Here is a 15,741-nt window from a genome sequence, read left to right on the forward strand (position 1 = left end):
ATTAATTTTATTTTTCTACTAAAAAGTGCTTGAATCTTACAATATCAATATTATGTTTTTTCAAAATATATATATGACTAATTCGAAAGCTAGACCTTCCTTTTACACAGTTTAAAACGTTTATTGAGGTCACCATATATAAGAAAAAAAGAACTTTAAATGCATTATATTAAATTAATAGATAAAAAGTTTTTAAATTTATAATTTCAATTTATAAATTTTAATCTAAAAAAACGGTTCTTTACATTCTTCTAGAAATAAATATCCTAAATATAAAAATCGTACCTAGCAATCACGCTTCAGATTAATGATAAATTGCACCTAGATTTAGTGATAATCGTACTCAAATCGTCTGGAGTGTAAATTAGACTTCTAAATTCAATCAAATAGCTAAATTTGATGGCTTTTCCGACATACTATTTGCACTGACAAAGCAATCACCCTATTAACTGGCTACTCCCCCTTGACCAATTGCAGGCACTGATGATGAGAACCAAGACTTTAACTATCTGCAGAACTGGGGTCCGCGTTTCAATGCCCTGGCCGCCATGTACGTGCACGACAAGGCGAAAGCCAAGCAGTTGCCATCGGATGGCGGTGGAGGATCAGCGGATGGAACTGGAGCCTCATCATCGTCGCCATTGGGAAGAGGAGGAGGAGGAGGAGGAAAAGGAGGCGGAGGAGGAGCAGGAGGAGGAGATGTCCTTGCGGTGGTTGCCACGGGCAGTGGGGCAGGTCCTGGCGGCGGCGGTGGCAGTGGGTTAATGCCCAACGTCGACAAAGTTGTATTATAAAAATAAATAGTTAAGTTGTAGTTAAAATGATGTTTCAGCTGTAAGCACGATGGGGGCAACCCTTTTAACGAAACAGGTGTTTTGTGTATTCGTGTGTCTGGTTAGGGTTAAATCGTATGTACATGTGGCTAACTGTGGAATTTAAGACTAACGTAAGGTTTTAGGTGTTTTATCCTTATAAAGATATTGAGGGACTTAAATAAAGATTGGGTTAAGGCTAATAAAATGGCTCTTCTATCGATTCATTCTAAAACTATAAAAATTTATTAGCGTCATTCTGTTGTATAATTTTAAATGAAAATATGTTGAAAAGAATTTTTACTTATAAAAAAATTAATGTATTTAATTGTAAATCCTTTTTATACCCTTGCAGAGGGTATTATAATTTCAGTCAAAAGTTTGCAACGCAGTGAAGGAGACATTTCCGACCCTATAAAGTATATATATTCTTGATCAGCATCACCAGGAGAGTCGATCTAGCCATGTCCGTCTGTCCGTCCGTCTGTCCGTCTGTCCGTCTGTCCGTCTGTCCGTCTGTCCGTCTGTCCGTCCGTTTCTACGCAAACTAGTCCCTCAGTTTTAAAGCTATCTGCTTGAAACTTTCCCAAAAGTTGTCTTTCTATTGCAGGTAGTATATAAGTCGGAACGAGCCGGATCGGGCTACTATATCATATAGCTGCCATATAACTGAACGATCGGAAATGCCATAACTTTGGTGTTTTTAAAGTTAGGAAGTTGGGATTTTCTATGGGTTTTATTTTAGGCTAATCAATCCGACCTACCAAATTTCATAAGGATCGGACGACTATATCCTATAGCCGCCATATAACTGATTGATCGGAAATGCCATAGCTTTGGTGTTTGTATAGTTAGGAAGTTGGGATTTTCTATGGGTTTTATTTTTGGCCAATCAATCCCAACCTACCAAATTTTATAAGGATCGGCCGACTATATCTTATAGCTGCCATATAACTGAACGATTGGAAATGACATAACTTTGGTGTTTTTAAAGTTAGGAAGTTGGGACTTTTTATGAGTATTAAGAATGCATCATATGAATAATTTGGGAGAATATAATTTATAGAATATTCTGCAAGGGTATATCAACTTCGGCTCCGCCCGAAGTTAGCTTTCCTTTCTTGTTTAAATTCGTATTCTACTGAACACTGGTTAAAAATTGGCTTAAAAATAAGTTGTTCTTTGTTATTTATATATTGAAAATTAACTAATAAGTTCTGCTCTAAATTTGAAACCTATGAGGAATGCACGGAAAAACGTTCACCTATCAAAGATATGACTTTCCCAGGCCACCTTCTTACAAATCTTTCTGTGTCTTCCTTTCAAAACTCATCTGCGCGATGATATTCAACTGAACCAATTGAGAAATCACTGAATAGTTCTACAATTAAAACGATATGAGTATATTAAGCATACTACAATGAAAAAGAGTTTATAAAACTTGCTACATATTAGTTAAAGATCCTGTATAAATATGGCGTTAACTCTTTAGCACGTAAGTTGAACCAAACTAAACCGAAATTTTGCCCATCCTCCCAGAAAATGTTGGGCGTTGCAACTTTTGTGTGCCACCGACAGGGGAACGTGTCCGATTGCCACCGACCAGGTGGCACCTGAAAAACCCTGGAACCAACGCCGAAAGCTGCCACCGAACCCACGCAGCCACAAAAGTTTCGAGAGAAAAGTAGAAATTTAATAAGAGGAAAAAATCATAGCTAACTTTGGTGAAAATTAAATGGAAAGGGGAAACTCTACTGTAACATAATTTTGTACATATTAAATTCTGTAATTCTATGATTAAATTAACTGCTATTGTAGCGGACAAATAAAAACAAAAACAACTAATAGACTAATTAACTACAATTAAACCTACATTTAACTATAGAGAGACGGAAGCCGAAACCAAATAATGAGTGTTGATCAAACCAATTTCATATTTCTGCATTTACTAGCAACTACACAACCAGTACAGAAAATGAAAGTATTAATAATAATATTGTAATATGTATTAAATTATGAGTCATACACGAAAAACGGTTAATTACATTTACGTTAGTTAATGGACAATTTGTTAGTAGTTAGCATTTAAGCATAATTTTTTAAAAATCAATAAAGCCAAAAAAAAAAAATATAATAATACAATTCCGTGTAAGAGCAATTTCCATGCCAATATGCCCTGAATTTCCGAACGCCTCCTGGATGTCAGCCAATCCGGAAATCCGCCCGTTGACACTGCCTAATGATCCTTGGACCCGCCACTTCCGCCCCAGACATTGCGGCATTTGGCGCCGTAAACGCGCCGTTAAGTCCCGGCAAAGGTGTCCAAATGGAAGCCGCCGAGAGGAAGCCACTTTCAGCGCCTCCTCCGAACTGGAGTTCACTGGAGCGTTTGACAGGGCAACATGCATTGCCTCTTTCGCCAACCAGATGCTGTCAGTGGACCAGGATGAACTGGCGCTTTGGACTGGGGCACAAGCTCTTCTAGGCCGTAAAAAATGCTGAGCAGTGACCTTTGAAATTTCTCGGTTCAGGTTGCCGCTTTTAAAACTCCCTCCCATCCACTGTGGATTTTCTAGGGCGGAAAAAAAACATTTTACAGCGCATAATAAATGAGCCAGCGAGAGCTATCGATATGAAATATGGTCACCAGCCATCAATTTATCCTTACTCCTCCGGTTATCCCACTTAACTTTTCTGTTTGGGATGGATAAATGATGGTCTATATTGAGAGTAACAAATTTGGTTAAAGTAAGTTAAAAATCGTGTTTAGTTCCCTATGGTGATTAGGAACTAATGAAGTAGAACTGATTCGATTCCTTAAAGGTTGCTTTATGTCGAAACAAAACCGTTTTAGAAATTAGGAAAAATGTTTAAACTATGGCTTAGAAGATATCAAATTGTCAGATTTATATACATAAAAACAGTTTACAATTTTTAGTTAACAATAGATAACAATTTTATTGGGCTTAAGCCACAACAGCTTACTAAACCAACTTGTTTATTAGCTGTTATGTTTTAATTGCTTATTTTTTGGTGTATTTTTACATTCAAAAAGCAAAACAGAAATGGCTAAAATGCCAATTAGTTCGTCTGACTTGCCCCAGTACTATTAAACTTTCAGCTGAGCCACCAATCGGTATTCAATAGTTCCGATGCAGGGATGCAAATAGTCTGCAAATGAGCTAATTAGTTGCATTAACACTAAGATCCTGGGCGGCGGAATAAGCATCCTTAGGCAATTGCAACGCACCCACGCAGAGATGCACAAATAGGACTTGTAGATGTAAACACAAATTACTGGCTGCATTTCGCCTGGTTTAAATCACAGTGGCAGCAGTCAAGTTGCTGATACACCAACAATAAAAATTATAAAAAGGGGAAGCCAATGGAGAAGGATAACATAGCCTTAATCATCAAATTTAATTCAGTATCAGGGGTTCATGATAAATGGTAGATGTGTAAGTAATTGTTCGATTTACAGATCGAAAGGCTTTTATGAGCATACATGCATAAAATTAACTTAGCTAATCACTTGAAAGGAAAATGTATAATATTGTTCTGCTACTGATGATTAGACATCTAAGATAATGTCGAAAATATTTAGACAATCAAAGAAAAATGTTGAGTATTGGAAGACTTTTAAACTTAAAGGAAAATAAGAAAAGGAGATTTGTACATTATTTTATGATGTTTATGTTCCGCTTACCAATTTCCCAATTAGTTAGTTACACTTTGACAAATAAATGTTAATTTTTAGATCAATGTGGATTTTAATTTTAAAGTCCATTAAGTACTTTATTTATTAAAAACATTTGACTTAACCATTATCCAATATTTATATTTATTCATATATTTGGAAAACGAAGCGAGGCGGAAATGCAGCTGCATTATTTGTATCCAAATTGTATGCTAATTACACAGATTTTCGCCTGATTTGCCGCATGAACCTGCATTTTCATCGCCGGACAGAATAAATTATTTATAAAAATCATGCAATTTGCTTAATTACATTTGCCCACGTTTTTTCGCATCTCTCGTCTACAAATATTTGTGGATTACCTTTAGCCCCACGAATTGCCGAATTTCTCTGTTGGCCTCCCTTTGTTTTGCAGTTGGTCAGAAATTTCCATTTCCATTTGCTGGCCATTACTTAACGAAAATAGCCAGGAACATTATCATGGATGTTGTTATTATTTTTAATTGAATTTTGGTCGAGAGGAGGAGAGGTGTGTATGTGAAGTCTGGACTTAGAACGAGCGCATTAAGGGTATTTACCTCGTCATTTGGCCAGCAATAATGGCCCGCTAAAATGCGCAAAACATGCCCAAATTAATATTTGTTGAAATTCGGAGTAAATAATCATCAAGCTCAATTACATGTTGGAATACTTATTGTGAAATGGAATGGAAACGGGGTGAAAGATTTCTTAAAAAATGTACAGTTTTGAGTTAGCTAGACTTACCAACATTAATTTTTTAATAACAAGGTAACAAATGCCTGTTTATTAATGTTTTAGTTCATTAAATTATTTTTGAAGTATATTCAATTCTGAGTTTCAGAAAGCTTCTCGATTTCCTAAAGATAAAACTGCTATAGTTTTTATAAATATATATAAATATGTTGGTAGCTTGATTGATTTTTCGAATTTTACCATATCAGTAAGCTTTTGAGAGATATCAATTTCTTTGGCGCCATCTATATATAAAGAGTAAAACTATTTCTGGACACAGATGGTGCTAAATATGTTTGGTTCCTCTCAGCGCCACCTATATGTGAAATATTTATAGATTCAGAGATCTAGCCGTCGTGTTTTTGCTCATCTGGCAACGCTTTAAATAACTGTCCACAGGAAGTTTAAATAAATGTACATTAAGCCAATTTTGTTTTTATAATACCATCAAATAAACAGTAAAAGTTTTAATTCAATTGTTATTTTTAGCCTCTTGTTCACCAACATTGTAGTTGAAAGTTAAGATTGTAGTATGAAATCAATCTTAACATCCATAAAAAAAGGTTTTTAATGCCAAATTTATTTTGCAAAGTGTTTTGCACATTTTTATGTGTAAATAACCTTTAAATTAATAAAGTTAAAGTAAAATAGAAGATCGGACTAACTAAATTCATCTTTAAAATAACTTCACAATCATATTTAAATGATTTTAAATTAATTTAAAGAAGTTCATAGTGCAACCAAGCGGCATAATTTTGCCAGTAATATTAAAAATACGAATGTAACAAGTTAGTACTTTTAATACAGTTTTAGAGAATGCCGAAACTTCCCCTTCATTTCTGTTGACCAACAAACTACATTAATATTGACACCCCGGCGCAACTGAACCTAATCAAGCCACTTCATTCACCAAAAAACAATTGTTAAAGAAGCGAGAAAAAGTCGGGAAGAAGGCAGAAAAAAGCGATTCTCACGCCCAAATGGGCCGACAAATAGAAAAGCTCCTCATCGAGTAGTTAGCTCCCCGCGGAGTCGCTCTTCTCCTTCCACTTGCCGCTAATGCGAAACAAACGAAGTGCGGAATGTCGAGGGGGAAAAGGGGAAATGGGGAAAAGGGGGCAGCAATGGACCACACGTCGAGCATAACAATCAATCATACAATTAATAATTCAAAATGTGGGACAGGAGAGGGGGGAGATGTACCTGGTTGGGCTGTCAAAGCTACCAGAAAACCCGAAACCCCGAAAACATCGAAATAAATACGTTTAATCAATGGGAAATTAAATTTAATTAGCGTGGCCCAGAGCGAACAGAAGAAGAAGGAGGCCGACAGCGATGTGTTGCCAGATTTATTTATTTCTAGTTAAATAAATCAATTTAAACTACTAAATTGTCGCCACGTTGTTGACAGGCAAAAAATTAAAAAAAAAAAAACAAAACCCAAAAAATGTGTGGAATTAAACAATTTACATATGGAAGTCGAGTTTTAAATACGCTTTATAATTTGTTATCTTTATAAAGTACTTATATTTATATGTATCCAAAACTTATTTAACTAACTATATCCTTAAATAATTAAATAATAAATATCCGCTTAAGCTTTACTCTAGTGCCAAACATATATTATTTTAAGTATAAGCATAAAAAATCCTCATCATACTGAACACTTCAATAATTAAATGAACTCATCGCGCCGCAAACCTCGAAACTGTTGAGTGTTGAAATTCGTTTTTAATGACAAATGAAAAACGGCGATAATTTCGTGTCAAACACAGAATAGGCGGAGGAATGAAAAAGTGTCTGCAAACTGGCATATGCCCCGATACATATTTAATTAATGATGTTTTTAATCAACGCGCAATTTGTTAATAATTAAAATAGACATCCCTAACAAGCAGTCGGCAGAAATTTAAGTTTATTTTAATACATGTTAACCAATTTTTTCCGCACCGTTCTGTTCTATGGCTAAAAATCAATAATAAACTTCCAACTGGAGGCTGTTGGGAAACATTTTGGGCTTCGTTCTGGATAAAGTGTTTGAGTTTTATGTTTTTTGTGTAAGCTTGTCGTTGACCTTTGTTAAACGACCACCGGTTGATGTTCGTTCTTCATGTTTGTGTTTTGAATGAGGCCGCCTTTAAAACATTTTAAATGGACTCATATTTTTATAAGTTTGGTAAGGGGGAATAGTAAAATGTTCCATTTGTTAAAGTCAGAGGTTTTTCAGCTAAAAATCTTTATGATATTGAGTTATTAGATTAAATATGACATACAAATTTTAAAACTTATAAGGCCGTAAATTATATATAATTTTAAAGTTATTATTAAATGATAAAGTCTAAGTATATTCTTTTCCAATTCTAAATTTTCATTTATTTAACAATGAATCTGAAATGAAATATATTAATTTATCTCTTATTAATTATTTAAAATTTTTAATATACAAAAGTAGGAAATTTTAACATAAAAGGTTTTTCAGAAAAATATATGCTTTAATCGATCTTAATCTTTGAAATCTAATATAACATCAAAGCTTCCGGGAAAACTTTTATATCATTCATTTGCTAAAAATTGTCACTCAACTTAAAATGAAAAAAAAAATGGGATGCTTGCTAATATTTTCACCTAGTTGTAAAAACTTTGGTCCAATCAAGGCGAGCAAGTTGACCTCCTAAAACCTCTCAGCCATTTGTCTCGCACAGGCGAAGGATACCCAGAATTTGGTCCCCTTTTCCCCTTTTTCCCCCGCCTAAATACCCTTTTAATTTTGATTGTTGTTGTTGGCCAGATGCTTCTGTGTTGGCCAAACTTTGGGAGCTGACACTTTTATCGGACTCGTGGCCAAAATGCAGGCAAAAGCATTTCATTTTTTTCTCTGCCATATTTTTTTTGCCGTTTTGTCAAAAACTTTTGTGTTTGAAAGCAGACGCGTCAGTTTTAATGAATGACGAACGGAGAGGACACTGAAAATAAATTGTAATTTTGATTTTCAAATAATACATTTTTCACAGGAAACATTTTTATGTTTATTTAATTTTGTTAATACAATATTTATACAATTATGAACTTATACATTTTTTTAAGGGTAAACAATAAATTAATAAGACCAGTTTATAGGTTACTTTATTTACATTTTTTATTTTATTATTTAATATTTATTAGAGTTTTAGTATCAATGTGTTTAAATGAATTATATAAAACTTATAAATATTTGTATAATTAGGTCTTCAAATCATATCAGTTTGTTTTTATTATAATTGTGTGATATTTACACACTTTTTTTTTTAGTGTAAAGCCCAAAGTCGGGCTAACCGACTGACTGACGTGGATCCCGGCACCGAACCGCATTGGATCCCCTGGATTTTGTTTTTGGGCTTGAAGCGGAACTGTCCGCAACACACCTTACGCACGTCTTTCAAACTAATTTCTCCGCGCTTCTCAACTTTCTCGCCATGGTTTTAGACCAAGTTTTTGGCCTGCCAGAAGTTTATTAACTGTCCCCCGACTTGGACTCCTCCCCGCAATTCGATTCCCCTCGTAACCGCGATTCTAAACGGCTCTCACACAAATTTTGGAATGGTTATAACGGAGGGGGGAAGGGGGTTTCGAAGTTGCCGGGGGGCAGGGGCAACTTGGGAGCACTCTGAAAAGCGTGGCATTGTTGCTGCGGTCTCTTATGTTGCTGCTGTGTCGGTTGATGTTGCTGATGTTGTTGATGTTGCTCCTGTTACGCTTGTTGTTGCTGGTTTTTATGGTTGTTCCCGCAATTTTCTTTTGTTGTTTGCTAGTTTTGTTAATGTTGTCACTTGCTCATGTGGCTAAAGCTGTGGGAAAACATGCTGCAGTTGTTCTGATAGATAATATCAGACGTTATGTAAAATGTTGTAGCAGTATTGTCCGATAACTATTTTGGTTTTTAAAAATTTATAAATTTTGGAGTTTGCAAATCTCAATGAAATGTTTATATCTAAATCTATAACTTTATGAATGGTATTCCTTTTTATGTTGGTTGTTGAATTTTTGTTTGTTTTCTAACAGAAGATTTTAGGTCAGGACTTTTGAGCTCATAGCTTATCTCCTTATTTAGGATTAGGTAATTAAGCATTAGTTTATGATATCAAACCTAAATATAGTAAAAGAAACCCATGGCAAAAGGACTTGTGCAACAGGAGATGTATATTGTTGACTACAAAATATTGTTTGTGGCTTCCCAACATTTTCGACATTTTTCTTTCTTCCTTTCTTCCTTTTTTCCTCATTTTCCTTGAGTTAATTCATCATTCACTAAATGGGTATTACCTGTTAAGTGCGTTTATCACGTGCTGTGTTTGGCGAGTTTACGAGTTTTTGTTTCGCCTCCTTTTTATTTTTGTTGGCTGGTCTTGGTACAGGTTTTTAAATAAGGCCAGAAGCTCATCCTCATTTTAAAGCCAATATCTTTTGATTATTTCAATAAAAAACGTGCAGCGTTTAAAAAATTAATTACATTCCACTGGTTTATAAAATTGAGCTAAGTAAGCAAAAGAATTTAGGGCATTATTTAAGTGCAGGTTAAAACAAAGGCTCAGTATTTTAATATATTTTTATAAGCTTGCGGAGGGTATTATAATTTCATACACAATTTTGCAACACAGTAAAGGCCACATTTGTTTTTAATACAATTCATGGGGAATTTAACGTCAGGCTGAACTTAAAAGGTAGACGAAGAGGTATATATTAAATAAAACATTATGGTATACATATCTTAAAACTTTCCAACTTACTTAAGGTCCATCAAAAATGAGCCAGCAAACAATACATAAGTAATCCAGTGATTAATGACCTAGACTACCATCAATACTTTTTGAAGCCCATTTCTCACAGCCAAATGCCAACTGAATATTTCACAGGAATTTAATACAGTTTCGCTTCCTTTTAGAGACTTTGGCAAACATTTGCACATAATCCGTCATAAAGTGGAAAATCAAGTAACCAAGTGATTAAGCCATGAATGGAAGTGGCAGGAGGGGCGAAAAGAGTGTATTCAAACAGCATTCGTAACGAAAATCAAATCGAAAATTATTCAATAGGCTTTTGCCTTCAACGTCTCGAGTGGCCATCGGAATCGAATTGGCTTGGCTCGGATTCGAATTGGTTGGCTTCGATTGCTTTTTTTACTTTTTTTATTCGGGCGGACTCCGTTTGCTCCACAAATGCATTTTAGTTGTTTGCCCACTGGGACGACGATTTTTCGATGACGACGACGACAAGATTTACATAAATAAGTGCGCACCAAAAGCTGGATAAGAAATCGTATATTTTTCTCTATCCACACTCACATATTTATACCCCATCGAGGTTTCTTTCTTCTACCTTTTGATTGCCTTTTTTTTGGGAGCCCATTTAGACAAACCGCAACGAATTTTCTCACTTTTATCGCATTTTAATTAAAAGCTGCCGAAGCTCTGATTTCGACCAAGGCAAAACTGGATTGAAAGAAATATATTTTAACGGACCCAAGAATTTGAGAAAATAGTAATCATATCTGAGATATTTATGAACACATAAATATGTCTAATTATTTGGATAAAGGCGCGGATTTCGTATATGTTAAATATTAATAGAAAATTAGTCGAAATGAGATACGAAACCAGAACGCAGTAGTTTGATTAAATATGCTACTCGTAGTTTTAATACGTATTGGGTGTGTTATTTGTAAAGGTTTGTAGGCATTGAAAGATTCAAATAAAACCAGAAATACATATCTGCACAATACGTTTCGTTAAAAAGTAAACTTTAGAAAAACAAATAATTTATCTAAGGAATTAAAAAACAAATAACAAAAATAAACGAACAAGAAAAATGCAAAGAAACTGTACTAATAAATAAAAACTTGATAAAAACAATGTATTTTGTAATAATAATTTTGTTGAACAAGTAAAGAGTAATATAATTAATTATCATCTTATAAAACAAACTTTGACTTTAATATCTAAAACTACTTCAAAGTCCCACATTAACGTCTCTTGCATTTAATCCGCTTAAATATCTGGTAGCGTCTCATTATTTGTTAACATGTTAACTAAAATTTAAATTAGGAACCCAAACTTAAGAAATAACCGTTTCTTTTTTGATATTTTGAACTCAAGTTCAAGTCGATGGCTCTACCCACATTAAGCCTTTTTTTCCATGTTAATAATATGTTAACACTTCCAAAAATAGACATTGAACCTATTCAGAGCCCCCGGAAAATAGCGAATGGAAGTGCTGCCCGAATTTCAGTTATAAGCCGCACAACTTAGCCGGCTTAAGCATCCGGTAGCAGCTTGTTAGTTCGTTCTTAATCATTGCCCACTGGCCCGTTGACCATTTAGCTCTCAACGACTTCCGTTACGGTTGAAAAGAATTCTTATTTATTTGTTTTCACATCCCATACCCTTCCCCCTCACCAACATTTTTTTATTTAACCATTTTTGCGCTTGTTTTGTCAGCGCTTTCAAAGAGATGATTATCTAAGAGCTTTCTGTCTGTCGGTGGCTTTGTCCCATCGGCTTTATATTATATATATGTTGTATCCCCGCTTTTGTTGTTACCCGACATCAATATCTCGCTGTCGATCGCCTTTCATAATTGTCACACATTTTGAACTGGAAAACGGGTTTCCTCGATCCATGACACTCGTTGTCTGTGGGTCAGTTTTAATATTTTTTATTTTCCCCATTAGTGCATTTTAGTGCACTTGCCGATCGGCTGTCTCTTTCTGCCTTTGCTTGCCTTCTCTGTCGTCTTCACTTGCACATTTCGTTGGGACAACTTTTTAGCCAAGCGTTTTTTAATGGCGCCATTTTCGCCCCATCATTTCGCTAATGACCAACAGCTGACCGCATATTCAGCGCAAATGTTTCAAGGTTGCTCATGATAACATAGCGGTTCCAAGTCCGGTCTTAGAAGTTCAGCGTGAGAACAAACATATGGGCAAATATCAAATTGATTTATGGGATCAGCGGTGCACAGGTTCATTAATATTTTAAGCTCGCATTCTTCCTAATTATCAAAATATTGCGCACAAAATAAAGCAATCAATTATTTACTTTGGACGTCCTCAACACAGCTTGATCAATGGGAACTTTGGTTTGACATAAATCAGCGAAGAGTATAATCTTTTGATTTTATGTTTAATTCCATGTGTACATTCTTAAAAATTCTTTAAAAAAATAAAAATAACATATATTCTTTTAGGAAAAATTTCCATAAGCAATTAATATATACAAAAAGGGTTTTTATTATATTTTCAAACAGGAAGTTAGTCCTATATGGTCTTTTACTTTTATTCTTTAATGTTTTAAGCAAAGATATAATAATTTTACATTTTTATAGAAGTAATACATGAAATTTAATTCATAAAAATTAGTTTATTAAGTCAATTAGCTTAATAAAAGTTTAAATATTTAAATACGAAATTGTTAAAGTGTATGCCGAAGCCGGTTGTTCATTCAAAACATAAACAAAACTCAACGGGGGTTCATTTTGCCGGCTTTTTTCAGGCAGCCAAAATGAACTCTCTCTCTGACAATCATCTACCATATCTTTCTCTTTAAGTGTCTCTATCTCTCTCTGGCTCATCACTTTACAGCACGTGCAGCGGAAAACAAGAATTACGAACCAGGCGCTCTCTTTGGAGGCAGAAGATTCAGGCAACAACAACTGCGGGTCAGCATCGCCGATGATCGTGGGTTTATTTTATTTCTCTGTTTTTCAGTTCGATTTGAACGCGCGAACGGGAAGCTTCGAAAAAGGCGGATAAAAGCGGTTGGAAAAACAATTTTCATTTGGCGGGAGAACGCGAATAAAGTGCATGCTGTTAAAAAAAAGAAAAGCATGTTGATGGAGGAGTAACAAAAAAGGTGTAAAAAATAGGATGCAAAAATTTCTGATCACGAAGACGATAAAATCAATAGTATAATAATATTTATACAAATTTAAATTTATATTATTCAATAAATTCCATTACTAAATGGATAATGATTATGAAATTCTTTAAAAGAGTTTAGCGATCTTCCAATAAATTGAAAATATTCTTTAATTTTACAAGATATTATTCTTCATAAAATTATTAGTTTGAAAATTATAAGAAAATCAATAAAAAACTTAATTACAATTTTGAGATTTACTAAACGACATTTTTATCAGTGTGATGCGCCTTTTGCTTACATTAAAGTTTCCCCACATTTTTTGCTGCCTTTAAAGCTATTTTTGGAGCTCTGTGCGTTTTCCTTTTCATTTCGGAATCCCGTTACCGTACATTTGCATCTTTTCCCCTAGCATTTCCGTTGCGTGTGCAAAAATCGACAAGAAAAACAAGAGCAGAATGCTAAAGTGCAGTGATGTGAAAAAATAGAGAAGGAAAAATATTGTATATTTTTAAATATTCGCCCTCAAGGCGCGGCCAACAAAACAAGCAACCAAAATAATAAGAACAAAAATAAGACCAACCCTTTGGTGATGTGCCCCCTGCTAAAAATGCGATGCATGTGTTTCTAATAATGAAGTGTTTATTTTGTGTGCCCGCAAGTGAAATGCATTTGAATGCCACAGAGCAGCGAGTTCAAATCAAGAGATAAATAAAATTCGAAAGTTTGTTTTCATATATTTTTGTTGTGCATTTTTGTACCTCTTTTTGTGGAGAGCCTTTAATTTGGATTGGATTATTTCCCTTGGCGGGTAAGCATCTTATCTGATATCTTCAACAGCAGCGAACAAATTGTGATTTATGCACTTATTGTGAAATATTTTACCCGCTTTTGCAATCTCCTCGATTCCTCTTGGTGTCGGCTTAAAATATCTTTTATTTAATAGCCCATCTCCATGTTTTCATCTTCCCCATGCTGTACTTTAAGAGATTTTATCTGATAGGCTCTTTCTTTGATGTAATTTCAGTAATTTGGTTTAATGTTTTAACAGTTCGTTTTAAGTCAAATGGCTGCAGGTTACTTTTAAAGATACTATTTTGTATCTTAAGATCTTTAGATTAAAAAAAGGAATGAAAATATACAGATTTGGTGTTAAAAAGGACTATATTTTGGATTTGATAAAAATTACAAATTAAAGTATTAAAATAAATATATTTAGCTTACAAAAAAAAAGCCGACCAAACTCTTCTTGTTAATACATGTAAGTGATAAAATATTTTTGAATATTTATAAAGTTCTACAGAAGAGTGCATACTTTTAAAATTCTTTATGTAAAACTTAAAAGGTTTTTATAACCTATTACCTGAAACTTTTATTTTTAACAATTATTCACAATTTAATAATCTGATGAGTAATTGTTTTTTAGTTTACAGATTTTTTTTTATTTCCTTTATCTCTTGATATTTAATATGATATTTTTTCATACTCATAAATCAACACCTATGCTGACGCATTCCTTTACTCATCCAAGTTTTTACCCATTTTGCAAACTCCCGACTGTAATATCACACACATCTCTAACTTTTCTTTGCTCGAAAAAAAAGCTTTATCAGTGAAATAGAATCTGTTGCGTCAGTCGTTTTTCCCCAATTCCCAGTTGATGCCAAGGTACTTGATGCATTCCTGAATCTAAGTTAGCCATTTTTCTTTTGCGATTCGAGGGAATGTCAACCGCTGGCCACGTTTAACCGGGGACAATAACAAACAGCGCCTTGGAGTTAAACTTTTAAACAAAGCCCACAAATCATATTACACATCAGCGGCAGCAGCACACCAGTATAACTAGGCCCTGCCACGCCCCCAACGCCCACCGCCTTAGAGAAGGGTAAAGTGCATGGGGACAAGCCGAAACCTCGGGAAACACATCCAAGCAAATATTTTGCACACATAAATCTGACTTATGGCACCCACCGCACACACACGCTCAGTGCGTGGGAGGCAGCTCAAGGGGGGCGTGGCATAGCCCTATACCACACAGAGAAAAATAAAATGTAATTCATAAATTAGATATTTGCTAATTTCGGTATCATCACATATTTTAATATATAAATAAGATATTTAACTTGAGTTCTTTTGACTTTATTTCATATTTAAAATTATAATTAAAACACAAACAAATGTAATACAAATTTTAAAATTAATCTGATTGTTAAACATACCTTCAAGTAAATTTTTACTAATCATTTTATTTATATTAGCTGAAAGTTGAATTATGACTTTTAAATAGATACTTTTCATTAGGATAATCAAGCTATAAGATATCGTTCCATAGATACAATTTTAAGCTATTTACATTTTTAGCTGGGTAAAGAAATTATAGAAATACCAATTCGAAAACTGTGTTATTCAGGTTTTACCTCAGTGTATCCCATTTCGAATGCTGCCTTGTTGATGATGTGACTCTGTTAACAGACCGCGAGAGCTTTTGAAAATGAAAAATGCTGATAACTGCAACAAATCACCGACTCAACCCGACACTCGGCGTAAATTGCAAGAATGTGAGCTCGTTCATAAAAACATCATTTATGAG

The 15,741-nt window shown here is 34.4% G+C and overlaps 2 protein-coding genes across 5 annotated transcripts in view; both read left to right on the forward strand.

Annotated features, from left to right (window-relative positions):
* The window catches only part of LOC108037952 (putative neural-cadherin 2), a 93,675-nt gene extending 92,572 nt beyond the window's left edge, over positions 1–1,103 (forward strand). For all 3 annotated transcript variants that reach the window (XM_044459594.1, XM_044459596.1, XM_044459595.1), the window contains exon 14: positions 478–1,103. In XM_044459594.1, coding sequence (XP_044315529.1) covers positions 478–794 — 317 coding nt within the window. In that variant the 3' untranslated portion in view covers positions 795–1,103. The remainder of the gene's footprint in view (positions 1–477) is intronic.
* An 11,918-nt stretch (positions 1,104–13,021) lies between these two features.
* The window catches only part of LOC108052732 (neural-cadherin), a 135,762-nt gene continuing 133,042 nt past the window's right edge, over positions 13,022–15,741 (forward strand). The window contains exons 1-2 of one of the 2 annotated variants that reach the window (XM_044459582.1): positions 13,022–13,145; positions 13,564–13,962. The gene's annotated coding sequence lies outside the window, so the exon portion shown is untranslated. Of the gene's footprint in view, positions 13,146–13,516; positions 13,963–15,741 lie in introns of those variants that run through there. The other variant, XM_044459581.1, reaches the window with a different exon arrangement.

Source organism: Drosophila rhopaloa, unplaced genomic scaffold (assembly GCF_018152115.1).
Source record: "Drosophila rhopaloa isolate 14029-0021.01 unplaced genomic scaffold, ASM1815211v1 contig_2, whole genome shotgun sequence".
In the NCBI taxonomy this organism is placed as follows: Eukaryota; Metazoa; Arthropoda; class Insecta; order Diptera; family Drosophilidae; genus Drosophila; species Drosophila rhopaloa.